The following is a 14,823-nucleotide window of genomic DNA, read 5'->3' on the forward strand; positions in this document are numbered from 1 at the left end:
TGTGATTTTATGAGGTTCTTGCACGAGAACAAGGATTCTTGTACCCATGGGATTCCTGTAACACAGACTGGCTCACTTTCTCCTTACTGCCAGGAATCCTACGCACCAGGCGATTTGAGATTGAGATTCCTCTAACCTTAGCCTAAAGAAAATTATATGTTGCCCCCTGTAGACGGACGTTCACAGAGGTACACAATTGGAGGCTTTTTTAAGGTGAAATTATAATAAGGCTTTATTGTGCCTTTTCCTTTTCATCAGGAAATCATCCAAACACAGGGGGGGAAACAAAGCTTCTATTCACTTGGGAGTATTTCTAGTGAAATCCTATGCAATTAATTCACATCTCCGTTAGTTAAGCATTTCTCCCAGCCCCAAACACATAGCATGATATAAGCAGATATAAGCAGTCTCTTAATAATGAAAGTCTTATCTGTTAGCTGCTGTAGAGTAAGATTCTCTGCTCTCCTGGAACGGCACCCGTGCGTGCACAGAAAATCAACATCCAGGTTTAGAAGTCTTATTTGGTGTCTTGCAATCAGCTATGCTGGGCAGAGCTCAAGACCAGTCAGCTCCAGAGATGTGTGTTGTCTTGGTCAGTCTCTCCTGGGAGACTCAAGAACACTGCTCTGTCTCTCCAAAGGTCAGCTCTCATTCAGAGCTAAGGAGTCACTTCCTGTCTCAACAGACAGGCTTTTGTAAGCAATCTAGATCAGGCAGGTGGTATTTATTAATTGACTACCAGCAGTTAACCACCACACTGCTAGATTAAAGGCACATTACTTGAACAGGGATTACTCCCCTGTTACACCCCCTTTACTACTGATAGTTGGGTTCCAAATGAGTTTAATGTATCCTGCAGAATTAAATATAATACAGACACCTAAGTGGTTAAAATACCTTTGTGGGTGATCTAGAACCCAATGGCATTATAATTCTATGCAGGTTCCTGTGAATGTGTTGTCATAGTCCTGCAGTCTCTTATTAACATTGCATTGGAGGAGGGGCTAAGTGATTTAAGGTTATAGTACCTGCTCTTACTGACCAGAAGTAGTGTGTAGCTCAGGGGTAGCCAACTCCAGCCCGCATGGGCTTCCAACAGGTCAGGTTTGCAGGATATCCCTGCTTCAGTACAGGTGACTCAGTCAATCACCGAGCCACCTGTGCTGAAGCAGGGATATCCTATAAAATCTGGCCTAGTGGTGGTCCTTGGGGACTGGAGTTGACCACCTTTGATGTAGGTGTATTTGCATACAAGAAACAAAGTAACTTGGTTATTCTGTCGATTCTTGTAGCCAGATGCCTAACCATTGTCTTATTTTTTGTTTTTATTGTGCAGTTATTTGGGATAATAAGCGCCTGCATCATCAGCTGCGAGAATAAGGGGAAAGGTTACCAGCGACTTTAATCTGGAACTGAAGTTTGAAGAAAATCAAGAAACCTTCACCCTGATTGCACTTTCTCAGCCAGTTCTGTAATGATTTAGTGCAGAGGTAGCCAACTCCAGTCCTCAAGGGCTACAAAAGAGGTCAGGTTTTCAGGATATCCCTGCTTCCCTGATATAGCACAGTCTTTGACTGAGCTCCCTGTGCTGACGCAGGGATATCCTGAAAACCTAACCTGCTGGTAGCCCTTGAGAACTGGAGTAGGCGAGCCCTGATTTAGTATATACACATTTAAAATTAGATAGACTCTGCTTCCATGTTACGATTTTTTCTTTCTTTTTGGGATAATTTTGTTTGAATGAGCACTGACATTTTCCTCTCTGATGTGAAGACCAATCCTCCTCCAATTCCCAATATACTTTTAAAATGGGTGCGTGACTTTTCTTGGTAGTGAGTGGACACTGCATAGTTGCAGTAGGGGCCAAGTTGCTAATGTAATAATGCTTTATTACAAAGATTATGTACAAGGGCTGGGTATTTGTTTTTGGATTTAAAAGGTTTTGTAAAAATGCAGTTAATTCACCGGTTTCCAGGCGCAGGCTTTCTGTTTTTCTCAAGTGAAAAAGTAACAAAGAATATATGTGTTTCACTGTATTATGTCTGCACTGCTGTCTTATGTTTGTTAGGCAGATGGGTGCGCAAACTGGGGCTGTGAAATTTGACTCGGGGCGGGGGGGCGCTTAAAAGTCCCGCGCTCTTCCACAAAGCATTTCAATTAAATGCCGGGGGAGCACGCGAAGCCTCTGTATGTCGCTTACCTTGTCTCCCGAGGCTTCTAGAGACGCGTCGCCATGGCGTCAAATGATGAAGCGTTGCCTGACATCGTGATGTCATAAAATGCAGATGAAAAAGTAAGTGGGGTGGGAGGGAGGAGAGCAGGCAAGAGGGCACAGACGAAAAAGTTTGAGCACCCCTGGACTACTACAGTATAAGGCAAAGAATATCATAGAAAAATAGTTGATGTAGATTATATACCTACGGACGTGTACAGTATATATAGATTAAAATGACATATCGCAAAAATAAATGACCACTGTTTGACAAAGATGATGCTGGACTGGATCCTAAAGAATGTCAAAAGCCCCAGACGACGACCAACAGTAAGATGGGAGGATAAAATCAGAACATTTGTTGTAGCAAATAATTTGGGGATTTGAAGTGGTCCATTATCAAAGATTGCTTTATTCAAACCAGTACTCATTTCAAACCAGTGGCCACATCCATGCTTAAAGCAACCATCAAAGGTGGTTAAATAATGTCCCATTGTGCCAATTCCACCGTATTAAAAGAAGTTGCTTAACTGAGGAATTTTTTTTAAAAATCAATCCATGGTCTTGGTCGAGAAGTTGGAGCCCATGGGCCATGATAGGGATATTGTCATGGACGCTTTCAATAAGGTTAAGATCATGAATGCAGAGGCCCTTTTGTCTCAGTCCAAAGTGAGAGGTGAATCTAAAGGAAAGGGTTTATTGAAAAACTCATTCACCTGATGCTCTTAGTTCACGATCTATATTATAGGAACGGTTTAATGTCAAACTCCAGGTTTAGACCCAAAGGAGAAATGGTTTTTAACTCATACATCCAAAACGATTCTCTCTTAATTAGAGCCAGATTTTTGTTGCCCCCCCCCCCCTCCAATAGGGCATAACTTGTTCTATAGGTTTGAATGTAAGACCTTTGGGGTTAGCATTGTGAACTAATAAAAAGTGATTGGAAACACTGTGTGTTGTGATCTTTCTTTTAATATTGCTAAGATGTTCCAATATATGTGTTTTAAGTGGATGTATGGCCCCTAGCGCATTGAGATCATGCACCACTAACAATTACTCTACCTGGTTAGATCCCCCAAAGGGCTTTTTTAATTGCAAAATATGTACCGCTTGCCAACATAGTTACAAAGTAGGTAATAGTTTTCAGTCTAATATCACAAATAAAACCTATAATATCAAACAACATCTGAATTGTAGATCAAACTTTGTTATCTATCTCCTAGAATGTGATTGTGGTTTACAATATATAGGTAAAACCATACGTCCCCTTAAAACACGTATATTGGAACATCTTAGCAATATTAAAAGAAAGATCACAACACAGTGTTTCCAATCACTTTTTATTAGTTCACAATGCTAACCCCAAAGGTCTTACATTCAAACCTATAGAACAAGTTATGCCCTATTGGAGGGGGGGGGGGGGGGCAACAGAAATCTGGCTCTAATTAAGAAAGAATCGTTTTGGATGTATGAGTTAAAAACCATTTCTCCTTTGGGTCTAAACCTGGAGTTTGACATTAAACCGTTCCTATAATATAGATCGTGAACTATGTAAACTAACATCTGTTTTTCTTTGTCCCTCTCCTCCTAGAATCTGCATATAATGTATCTTTAAACAATCATACCCATTAGTTACAGCTAATAACTATTATTTTTTATTATTAGTGTATTCTGTTTTAATTTTCTTAAATTTATTTAATTTTTTTTTATTATGTTAGACAAATGTATCATGTTGTTATTAAAAACCAATTTTTGAGCTTCACATATGTATTGATGTGGAGATAATTGTAACTTGCTGAATAGCATAAACCGACACCCTGTTGTATTATGTAATTATACTCACCATTATTCAATTAATTCCTAACCTATGGGATTAAAGTGTAGAGTATATAAGGCCATTACACACAGTCAGAGTCACTCCTGAAGAACCCAAAGAAGGGGAAACGCGTAGTGTGACGCAGACCATCCAGCCCTACAGCAGACCGGAACCTCGGAGTCCCGGTGACGTCACTTCCGGTATCGCCGAGACGCTGACACGCACCCGTGAGACGCACGCTGTCCGTTCCTGCTGCAGAGATCCGATCTATGAGATCTAAATGCCTGTTAACTCTTTTAATCATGTGAGTGCATTGGATTATACTTACTTTTTATAAAAAAAAATTATACAGTCTATGCTATGTTTGGCTCTCTTATCTGACACTAAGGTTACGAGAGCGTGCATCTAGATTGAAAGCCTCATTATCACCACTGAAAACTACAAAGCATCATCCAAAGATACCATTATGTGTATATATCCCATCTCACATTTGTGAGTATTCTATACATCGATTTAAAGATAAAGCCATCATTTTATTATCACAATATTGCACTATCAGAATATATGTTCTTCTGTGTTTGCGCTTCCCGACGAACGACTCCACATCTATCATACAAGGGATTGAGAAAGCAATCCCACATTGGGTTACAGCTGCATTCATCAAACGTGTTTGTATTTTGTATCATTGTTTAATCACTATTGCACTTATTATTTATTGTACTTTGATAATTAGAGCGCCACCACTGATAAGTTCCTTTTTTCAATTGCATGCCCAAATTCCTCACAAAATTCAAATAAGTCTGCTTATCCGATTCAAAACATCTTGAATAAACATTGGGGCATCCTTCTGTGTGGCCCTCTCTTGGGCTCATGCTTGCCCAAGAAAGCATCTGTTGTTGACAAGAAAGCTAGGAATGTTAAGAGTGTGGTAGCGCCCAGTAGGCTTAAACCAATAAGAACCCCTTCCGCACCTCTGTCCTCTGCATTTGGGAATTACAAGTGCAGCAGAAATAGGAGTATCATCTGCAAACATCTCAAGGTACAAAACAAATTGAGTTCCTTTGCCAATAGACATTCAAGGTTGAGTGCAAGATGAATTGCCTCAGTACGTGTCACCTATTTGTTATTTTGTGCCAGCGAGACGCACGACTCGTACATTAAGTATGAGATTTTTTGGAACACAGATGCGTCTCTAGACACTTCTCTTCAGCAGTGAAAAAAATAAAATGAAAATCTGCACTACCAATTGTGATTAATATGTGATAAATATTAAATATAAATGTGATAAGAGTGTATATACCCTTCAACCGTGAAATCAAGATTAATAATAAATGAAGAACAATATACAGTAGTGATAATAAAAACAATCAACAAAAAAACCTTGTGGTATTATTATGAGAGTCTGCTGCTATTTCAATCTAGATGGCTTAGCATCAGATAAAACTAGTATAGAAGAGAGAACAAACAACACAACTCTCAGTGTAATAAGTTCAATTATATTAGGAAGATGTGAAAGAATGGTGAGTATCGCACGTACATACATTTCCATCAATTAAAGCAATACATGTATAGGCACGTTACCACAACGGCGCTCTGCTGGTCCCCTCATCTTACATGCATCATATGGTCCACTACCAAGAGATGGATATCCTTAGCGTTCCTCACGATAGCCGGGTACTGCTGTGTCCTGCTGAAAAGGCTGGGGCAGATTATACCCTCCACGTCTTGGTTGTGCCGAGATAAGCACAGCAAGTTCGTCCGCCGCCAAAACACCCGCTGTATCCAAAACGCCGTGCAGGGCGTCCGTCTGCTCGGGGGAGGAGGGGGAATCCGTCTCAGTTGACTGGCTCCGTGACGGAGATGATCCTCACGCGTCACACGCCTCAGCTGTTACGGCCCCGGCCTCAGGAAACACAGTGTGCGGCAGGGGAAGAAACACAGCTGCAGTGTTGTGGATATCGCGCAACAGGGATAGAACAGCAGAAGCGAGGTGGAGAAGGAGAGAAGAGAGAGAAAATAAGATGAGATGGTCAGAGAGTGGAAGGGGAGAAATGGAGAAATCAGAGAGGACAGTTTTTTTAGTGAAAACCAGGTCTTGGTAGTGGCCATCCTTGTGGGTGCTGGCTGCAGTCCACTGTTGAAGGCCAAAAGAAGAGGTTAGAGAGAGAAAGCGGGAGGCCCAAGGGAGAGAGGGGTCATCAATATGGCAGTTGAAGTCCCCAAGGAGAAGAACGAGGGAGTCAGGAGGAGAGAAAGAAGGAGAGCGAGGATTCAAAGTGAGAGAGAAAGACAGAAGGGGGGTGAGTAGAGGGTAGGCGGGCGATGGATGACAGTCACGTGGACAGGGAGAGGGAAGAAAATCTGGACAGTGTGAGCCTCAAAAGGAGGGAAAAGCAAGAGAGGGAGGAATAGGAAGGGTTCGATAGCGGCAGATAGAGAGCTGGAGCCCCACACCTCCACCATCAGGGTGAGAAGTGTGGGAGAAAGAAAGGCCACCATAAGAGAGGGCAGCTTCCAGAGCAGAGTCAGACTGAGTGAGCCAAGTCTCAATTATAGCAAAGAGAAGCAGAGAGTGAGAGAAAAAGAAGTCGTGCACAGAGAGGAACTTGTTGGAAAGGGAGCATGCATTCCAAAGGGCACAGGAGAAAGGGAGAGAGGAGGGAGGGTGACGGGATGGGTATGAGGTTAGAGGGGTTCACACCACAGGGAGTGGAAGTTGCATGTGGGAGGCGAGGACAAGAGCAAGTAGAAACAAGACAGTGACCAGGATTGGGAGAGATGTCCCCAGAAGCAAGGAGAAGCTTGGAAAGAAAGAATGTGTGAGGATGATTTGTAGGGGTGTGTTTTAGTGCAGAGGGTATAGCACGAATGCCCCTTTCTGCCAGCTGGCCTTGTAGATGCGCTCTGGATCTGAAAGCGTTAATCACGCAGGGATGTCACAGGCACCAGGTCAGTCATCTCATGGCAAACAGCAGGGACATGGGTGTGTTGGTGATAAGCATTCATACGTGTTAATATTAATGGGATTTTAACATCCAGCTTCATTTGGATGTTGTTTGACTTTTCTATAGATATGATGGAAAAATAAACCTGTGTGGCTACTGCGTCCTATGAAGTGTAAGCTCTTCGGAGCGGGGACTCCTTCCACAATTTTGCTTTTATGTCTGAAGTGCTTCCCATTGTGTTATTTGTATGATTTGTTATTTATATGATTGTCACGTGTATTACTGCTGTGAAGAGTTATGTACAGTAATGCTCCAATTAATGGAGCAGGTAAGAAAGGAGTTCATGTGAACTGAGAAGTGGTGAAGGACGTAGAGATGGAGATATATGAATTGAGTTAGAGACATAATGAGGCTGGTAGAAAGAAGTGCGTAATCTGAGAAGAAGTGAGGTCACATCAAATATAGAGTAAAGGTGTCATCAAAGCAATAGTTAAGTGCTGAGGTGTGCAGTCTGGGATAGATAATGTCCTCCTTTCCAGCGTAGTTCACATGCAGGAATCAGGTAGGTGTTGTGTTGTCCACTCCTTTTGAACTCCCTTTTAAACTCCAGTGCTTGACCCAAAGGCGGACAGCCTGACGGGGCTCCCCAAGAGCTGCTCCCCTCTGCACAGGACCAGCGTGCTATGGGTTAAAATTTGCTTGTACTTTGTGGAACGTCAACCCCACCCACTGGAATGTTAATGAGCCAAGAGGACAAAGAACTTTTTTTTCACCTCTGCATTGAATATCAACCACCCCGGTGTACATCTGCGCTGCCCCAAAGGGGCTTTATCCCCTGTAACAAATTTTCCCACTCTATCTGTCCATGAAATGTCTGTGAATAGTGATGTACCGGGTACTACCCGGCGGCTTTTCAGCTACCCGGACCCGGCAGCTGGAAAGTGGACCCGGCGCCGGGTATCCGGGTAATGTCAGGGTAGTTGAAAAGTATCTCTTACCTGCTGGAAGCCTGCAGCGACATCTGAACAGGTAAGCAGAGGTGCGGGGGCGGTGGGCCAGCGTCAGTGTGGGGCCCGTGGGGGAGCTGCAGGACTCCATATTGCCCTGTGAGCTGGGACCATGTGACCGGTGCAGGAGAAGAAGCTTTCCTATTGGACAGCCGGCTGTCCAATAGGAAAGCTTCTTCTCCTGCTCCGGTCACATGGCCCCAGTTCACAGTGCAGTATGGAGTCCTGCAGCTCCCGCGCGGGCTCCACACTGACCGCTGATGCTGCCCCACCGCCCCGCACCTCTGCTTACCTGTTCAGATGTCGCCGCGGGCTTCCTCCACCCCCAGGTAAGTGAAAAACCGTGTAGCCAGGTACCAGACCGGGTACAAGCTGCCAAATCCTCCGGGTACCCGTTACCAGATTTAAAAAAAATGTAGGACCCGGTCCAACACTATCTGTGAATTTACTGTATAACCCTATTCTTTTAATGTAACCATGTATTTGTATAACTCTGTGCCCAGGACATACTTGAAAACGAGAGGTAACTCTCAATGTATTACAGTAAGGCCACAGGTATACGGCGGGTTCCGTTCCAGGGGTCCGCCGTATAGTGAAAATTGCCGGAAAGCGGATCTTGCGATTTTCAGTTCTATGCATGCACAGAACGGCGTTTTCGCCGTTCTGCGCATGCGCGGCCTATAGTCTGCGCACGCAGACACCGGGCGTAACCGCCCGTTCTGCACATGTGCGACGGAGAATCAAAGATGGCGGCCCCCTTCTCGGTGCCGCCGTATAGGCGGATCGCCGAAAAGCAAAGCGCCGAGAAGCGGAGCCCTGCTGTACTTCCTGGTAAAACATTTTTATAAATAAAATACAATTTCTAATATTATTTATCTATCCCAATCCTGTGATAATGACTTAAAATAGATGTTGCTTTTTGGGTTAAACTATGCACTCAACAGTCATTGACAATGGACAGTATATATTTGAGACACCTTTTCAGAAGTATGGGATTGGCAGCAGTGCCTAGTTGGAATGGGGAGGGAAGGAAGTGAAATGTAATGTCACTCTGTGGGTTAATGCTATTGGCATATTGGTAAATAAAAGCCAATGTTAATAGCTGGAATCCTCTCACCTCACCTATTGAGCCCGTGTTCCTTACATTTGGGTCACAAGGTGTCCCGCTCTTGCACTAACAACTCTCATTGGAATCCAGTGGGAGGGAAGCAAACACAGTTTTTGCCACACATAACATGGCCGCTACAATGTAGCCGCCAAGCAAGCCACTGGGGAAGGACGCGCAGCGCGTGCGCACGACGTCAGGCAGCACGAGCCTATGCCCGCGCGGCTAGGAGTGACGCGGTAGTCTGGTGACGTCGCCAGGTTATGCGTGGCGGTTACATTTGAATCTACGGCAGTTGCAGCTCGCGCAGCAGCATCAACCATCTCCGCCTGCGGGTGAGACCAGCGGGTGGGTACAGGAGGCCAGTACTCCACTCCCCGCCCTCCCAATCCGTTGCCCTAAATCCCATTATTTCCTATTTTGCACGTGGGTTAATCACTTCGCTGTCAGGCGGCTGATCCCCCTCCCTGGCAGCGAAGGAGTTAAAAAAAAAGGCCCCTTTCTGCCAGCTGGCCGTGTAGATGCGCTCTGGAGCTGAAAGCGTTAATCACGCACCAGGACAGTCATCTCATGGCAAACAGCAGGGAGTAAGAGAACACTTATGTATTGGGTGAAACCTTTTTAGGGATACCTAGGCAAATCTCCTTCATGGTGACGGAAGTGACGTCCATCGCCATGCGCAGAAACGGGAAACAACCCATGTGCAGAAGCTGGCATGACGAACAGACGGAGACACACACACCTCCTAATGGGCAGGTTGTGTCCCATGTACACCTAGGGAAGGGGGGGCAATCTGCAGACCATGTGTGCTTTTGATTTGGGCGGTTAGACAAACATGCACAGGCTTACAAAGGAGACATAGCTATAGTAAATACTCTACTCTTAAGTAATAGCTCAGGAGTTACACAGATACACAAATCTAATTACTTTGTAATGCATGAGGCTTACGTGCAAAATATTCATAACTAATCATTTTTTAAATCATATTTAGATGCACTAAACAGAAAAATACGGGATGTGTGCCGAGCACGCGCTGTCTAAGTGAAACTTCTTTGTGTTTTGTCACTGAAATGTTAAATATACTCTCAAAAGTCTTTCATTCAATCAAAAACAAAGAAATCAAAATACCATTTCACTGACAAAAGGCAAAGAAGTTTCACTTAAAATGCGAGTGCTCAGCACACACACCCTTTATGTATTTGGACTAACATTTGATACTATTTAAGAGAAGATTTAGAAAGTTCCCCTCTCTTCCTCAGGTCGAAAATACTGATTTACACACTTCCATGAGCTTAATACAGATGTAAAAAACCCAAGATAACAATCAGAAGATGTGGAGAATTAATTGCGATGAAGATGTTAAATAAACAGAGCAATAAATGGATGAAGGTGTTACTGGGAAATGTGAAGCAGGGGATAATGGGTTGAATTGAAAATGAACAAAGATTCATTCAGACAGAAGGGTTACAAATCGCAGACTAAGGCCTCGTCCATGGTTCCGGCAGGCGCGCTGAGGCTCAGGGAAAGCGGGTGCTATCCCTGGCCTTAGACTGCGCGCTGTCAGGGGGCGGGCCAGTGACGTCACGGAGCTGGACCGCTCACGTGACCGGCCCTGCGCTCCGGCAAGCAGGGACATTTTCAATTCTGATAAGACCTACACTTTCGTGCGCTTGCGGAAGCGTAGGCGAGCCCCTACTAAAGCCGCTCTAATTGCGGCTGTAGGGGCTCAGTGCTGAGCGGAAGTGCGCCTCCGCCAGTAAGCAGCAACCATGGACGAGGCCTAACACCAAAACCAGCACAACTCCACTTAGAACCCCTGCTCCAATACTAAAAGAAAGAAACAACCACATGCATATACCACTAGTGGCCACATACAACCCTGCCCTAAAGAGAAGGCCATCCTTGCATATTGGCAACCGCCAAACCTTAGACAATCGGTCAGTAGAAAACTACCTAATGAACTCCAGGTCGCTGAGAATGGCACAAGACCATGCAATAACACCCGCTGCAAATATATATATATATATATATATAGCAAGATCCCACAACCAGTCAAAAACATAGAACATTCAACATTAAAGGATCATTCTGCTGCACATCCAGGAATGTGATATATGTGATTCAATGCAGCAAATGTGACCAAGGATGCTACAGCTCAAAACTTCAAACCAGAAAACCTACACAGACACACAATAACACACCATGAAGAAGGAAGATACTGCAGTCCAGTGTGAAAACCACTGCTCTCAACCAGATCAGTCCATAAACTATTTAAATATCAAAATCCTCAAAGGAATGTTTAAAGGCACTCAAGAACGGAAAACATTTGAACTCCAAATGTTAATGCCCTTTGACACTAAAACAAGAAGACTCCATGCTGATATGGGGTTTGTTACACACTCATTTTGTGATGATTCTCCCTGCTTCACACTGCTGACTGACCATTTATTGCTCTTGTCTATTTACCACCCCGGTTGCAATTAATACTCCACATCTCCTGCTCTAGATAGTTTTCTTGTGATGTACATCTTTGTTAAACTCCTGGAATCTCTGTAAATCAGAATTGCTGACCTGAGGAAGAGGAGAACTCTCGAAATCGTGTCTTATAGTATCAAATGTTAATCCAAATAAAAAAAAGGTATCGCCTAATACTGAAGTACTCATTTGCTCTGCACTATATCAAAAGTGAAATGCACTTAATGAATATGGACTGACAATAAAAAATAGTGCTATGAATGTAATCTATACGAAATGTGAGTGTTTGATAACAAATACACATTCGACATACAATTCCCAAAAGTTCCAAATAATGTGTGTGTATAAAAAACACCAAAAGGTTTGACACCCAGGGGGACTGTCGCGATCTGACACGCAGGGAAACGAGAGGATTCCCCCTCGTCCTTTTTCCGGAAGCAGTGGTGCCGCCATCGTGATTGCGATGTGCCGTAGTAGTGGCCTTGGTATTTTGCTGCCACGGTACCCTCCTGCATGCGAAGTGTGAAAGGAGCTGTTCCAATGAGCCCCCCTTAACCCCACATTTTCTAACATGTAGAATGCAGGGGGTCTCCAGAACTGAACCATGTTCATTGTAGCTCCAGGAACCCTCTGCTTCCGGAAATACAGGAGAAGGGGCCGCTGGTACTTCATAAGGGTTTAAACTACCCCGCGTCACATAGTCCAATAAGAAGCTGCGACAGATAATGTTGCGGCTTCTTATCACACGAGATTTAAATCTCCATTTTGTTTCCCTGTGGAAGTATGCTGCCAGCGGCACCGTCCCCGGTAAGTATCCTGGATAGCAGGGGGTCCCTGGAGCTGAAATGAATGTGGAGACCCCATGCTTCCTATGCATGTGGAGGGTAAAAACCGAGTGGGAGGAATGACTCTTAAGGTTGGGTTTATGCTAACCTTGGTTTCCCTTCCACCATCTTTCTAATTATGGTAAAAAGATGTATTCGCATCAGTGTGGTGGGACAAAAAAAGACACGTATCCTCATTACTGTTTTATTTCAGTGCTGTTGAGAAAATGGACTCTGCGGACTTGGAAGATTTGTGTTCGCATGTAAATTCCAAGATTTCCATAATCAAGAAGACTCTTCACTTAAGGAACATTGGTAAGTGAGCACTATTATATCTTATTTTAATAAGCATGCTCCGAATGTATGAAGATGACTTGAATCAGTTAATGTTATGATCATTCTTCATTCTAACAGTGAAACTCATAAGGAAAGGTGACCAAAATAAACAAAACGTAGAAGCCAGAAGATTCCCTCTGCCCTGATTTTAATTGTAATCTCTGTATTAAATAGACATGATATAAAGAGTATACGTGTAACCCTCCTTGCTAAGCTCTAAAGGAAATTATATTGAGTTTAACTATATACATGGCAATGTTCAGTGTCTCGTACCTGTTCAGGGTGCTGCGTTGGTGCAGGCTGGGCGTGGATATGCAGATAGAATAAGGATGGGCGACAGGAACTCAAAGTTCAAAAAGAGCTTTATTTACATCCGTTTATAAGGCTTGTCATATAGGGACAACACCTCATGTTAGAAATGTTAACTGGTGGTAAATCATAAAGTTGCTTTTTCCCCTGGTAGCGCTCACTCCTACACTGGTGGGGTACTCATGCTTTTACCCTTCGTATTGGTTAGATTGTCAATCTCCAGCATAACGTCAATAGTGCCCCATCTGAAGTGGGCCCTGTTGGGAATACACTACTATCTGGGATCAGTATCCTATTACTGTGTACTGCATATTTTGTCCATGCATATTGGATCGGGAGTTTGACAAGAACCTTGTGCTGGGGCAGATCCAATTATTCTCCGGAGGTACTACTCTGAGAACTCATGCAAAACACATGCTCACTCTTCTTCGCCCATGAGAACAATCTTGGACCATTACTATAGGCGCTAACTATAAGGGCACATTCCTTAACTGAAACCAATAAACAAGGATCCTCTTAATATTCATATCTATACAGTTAAACATATTTATAGGACTCATGGGGAGGCCCTGTGCAGAACCCAGAGGAACCTGCTTCTAAAAAAAATTGGGTGAAGCTATATATACCCTTTAATCTCCCTACAGTGACATTACGGGTGATGTATCACATGATGGGGAGGGGCAATACCACAGTGACCCTACCACGTTATCCTATTAAGGCTGTTAACCCCTTACATTACTTAGTAGTCCCCAAAGGGGGGGGGGGGGTGGTGCTACATAAGCAATAAAACTGAATGGAAGATCAACAAGTGCAATTTATTTGGCACGGAATTGTCTCGCGTCTCCTTATGTTTGTAGTATTATTCGCCAAATGTGAAAACACTAAGTTACCAATTGTAAAGTATAATGCACATCTGTTTAAGAAACCCTAGTGCCTTTTTTATGTGCAGATTCCCAAACAAACTGCTGGGAATTCTATCTCAACCACTTCTGAGTGTTTTAAAAAGATTTGAAGGGCTTTCAGTGCCTTCATGACCCACTGTATTCGTAAAACAGGCTGGATTGACAATCTGTTACTAGATCTTACTGCTTTAAAGGCAGAGTATGACCTTTTGAATATTTAGACCCAAAGCCAGCATGATGTTACAATGAAATGGTTAAGAAATCGTTGTGTTTTTTTTAAATTTGGAAACAAAAGCTAGTTCCTCATTCCTGGAAATGTCTTAATAATTTAATCTTGATTTTCATGGTATACAATTTATATAAATGGTGTCCGTGTGTACGTCAGTGTTTTCAGGTAAGATGACTGATTACAAGCTACTGATAGTATTTTTCAAAACCTTTTTATAGGGCAAGATCCGTCTTTGACAAGTGTGCTTAGTAAAGTAGCACATGAAATGTATTCATTGCATGATCTTCTTAATAAAGTGGAGAAGGAAGTCCGGTACCAAGAAAGCCTAACAAATTCCCTCAAGGTAAGAAAAAGCTTTATGTATTCCTCCCCCCTGCTTCCTCCTTAAAGCTGCAGTTCAGTCTTTTTTTTTTTTTTTTTAAATGTATTTTTTTACTTCAATAGTTTTATGTGTGCAATCTCTAATTACCTAAAGAACTGTATAGCTGCAGGTCAATTCGTTCTCCATGTATTGATAGGTCGAAATTTGGTGACATAATTAGTGAAGGGATCTGTTTATATTCTGCTTGTCTGTCAGTGGAAGCTCATGAATATTCATGAGCAATTCTGCACTGACATGTGCTAGGGGCAGGGCTGACAAAGGGGTGTGCCAGGGCTTGTGAC

The 14,823-nt window shown here is 43.3% G+C and overlaps 2 protein-coding genes across 6 annotated transcripts in view; both read left to right on the plus strand.

The window, feature by feature from the left end:
• The window catches only part of LOC142487259 (tetraspanin-36-like), a 28,111-nt gene extending 26,075 nt beyond the window's left edge, over positions 1–2,036 (plus strand). For both annotated transcript variants that reach the window (XM_075586232.1, XM_075586223.1), the window contains one exon: positions 1,337–2,036. In XM_075586232.1, the coding sequence (XP_075442347.1) occupies positions 1,337–1,405 (69 nt within the window). In that variant the 3' untranslated portion in view covers positions 1,406–2,036. The remainder of the gene's footprint in view (positions 1–1,336) is intronic.
• A 7,268-nt stretch (positions 2,037–9,304) lies between these two features.
• Positions 9,305–14,823, plus strand: part of SKA1 (spindle and kinetochore associated complex subunit 1) — a 45,695-nt gene continuing 40,176 nt past the window's right edge. Inside the window, exons 1-3 of one of the 4 annotated variants that reach the window (XM_075586258.1) lie at positions 9,305–9,433; positions 12,599–12,699; positions 14,379–14,503. In XM_075586258.1, coding sequence (XP_075442373.1) covers positions 12,612–12,699; positions 14,379–14,503 — 213 coding nt within the window. In that variant the 5' untranslated portion in view covers positions 9,305–9,433; positions 12,599–12,611. Of the gene's footprint in view, positions 9,434–9,489; positions 9,842–11,689; positions 11,839–12,598; positions 12,700–14,378; positions 14,504–14,823 lie in introns of those variants that run through there. The other 3 variants (XM_075586267.1, XM_075586248.1, XM_075586277.1) reach the window with 3 other exon arrangements.

The sequence above is a fragment of the Ascaphus truei genome, chromosome 1 (assembly GCF_040206685.1).
Source record: "Ascaphus truei isolate aAscTru1 chromosome 1, aAscTru1.hap1, whole genome shotgun sequence".
NCBI lineage: Eukaryota > Metazoa > Chordata > Amphibia > Anura > Ascaphidae > Ascaphus > Ascaphus truei.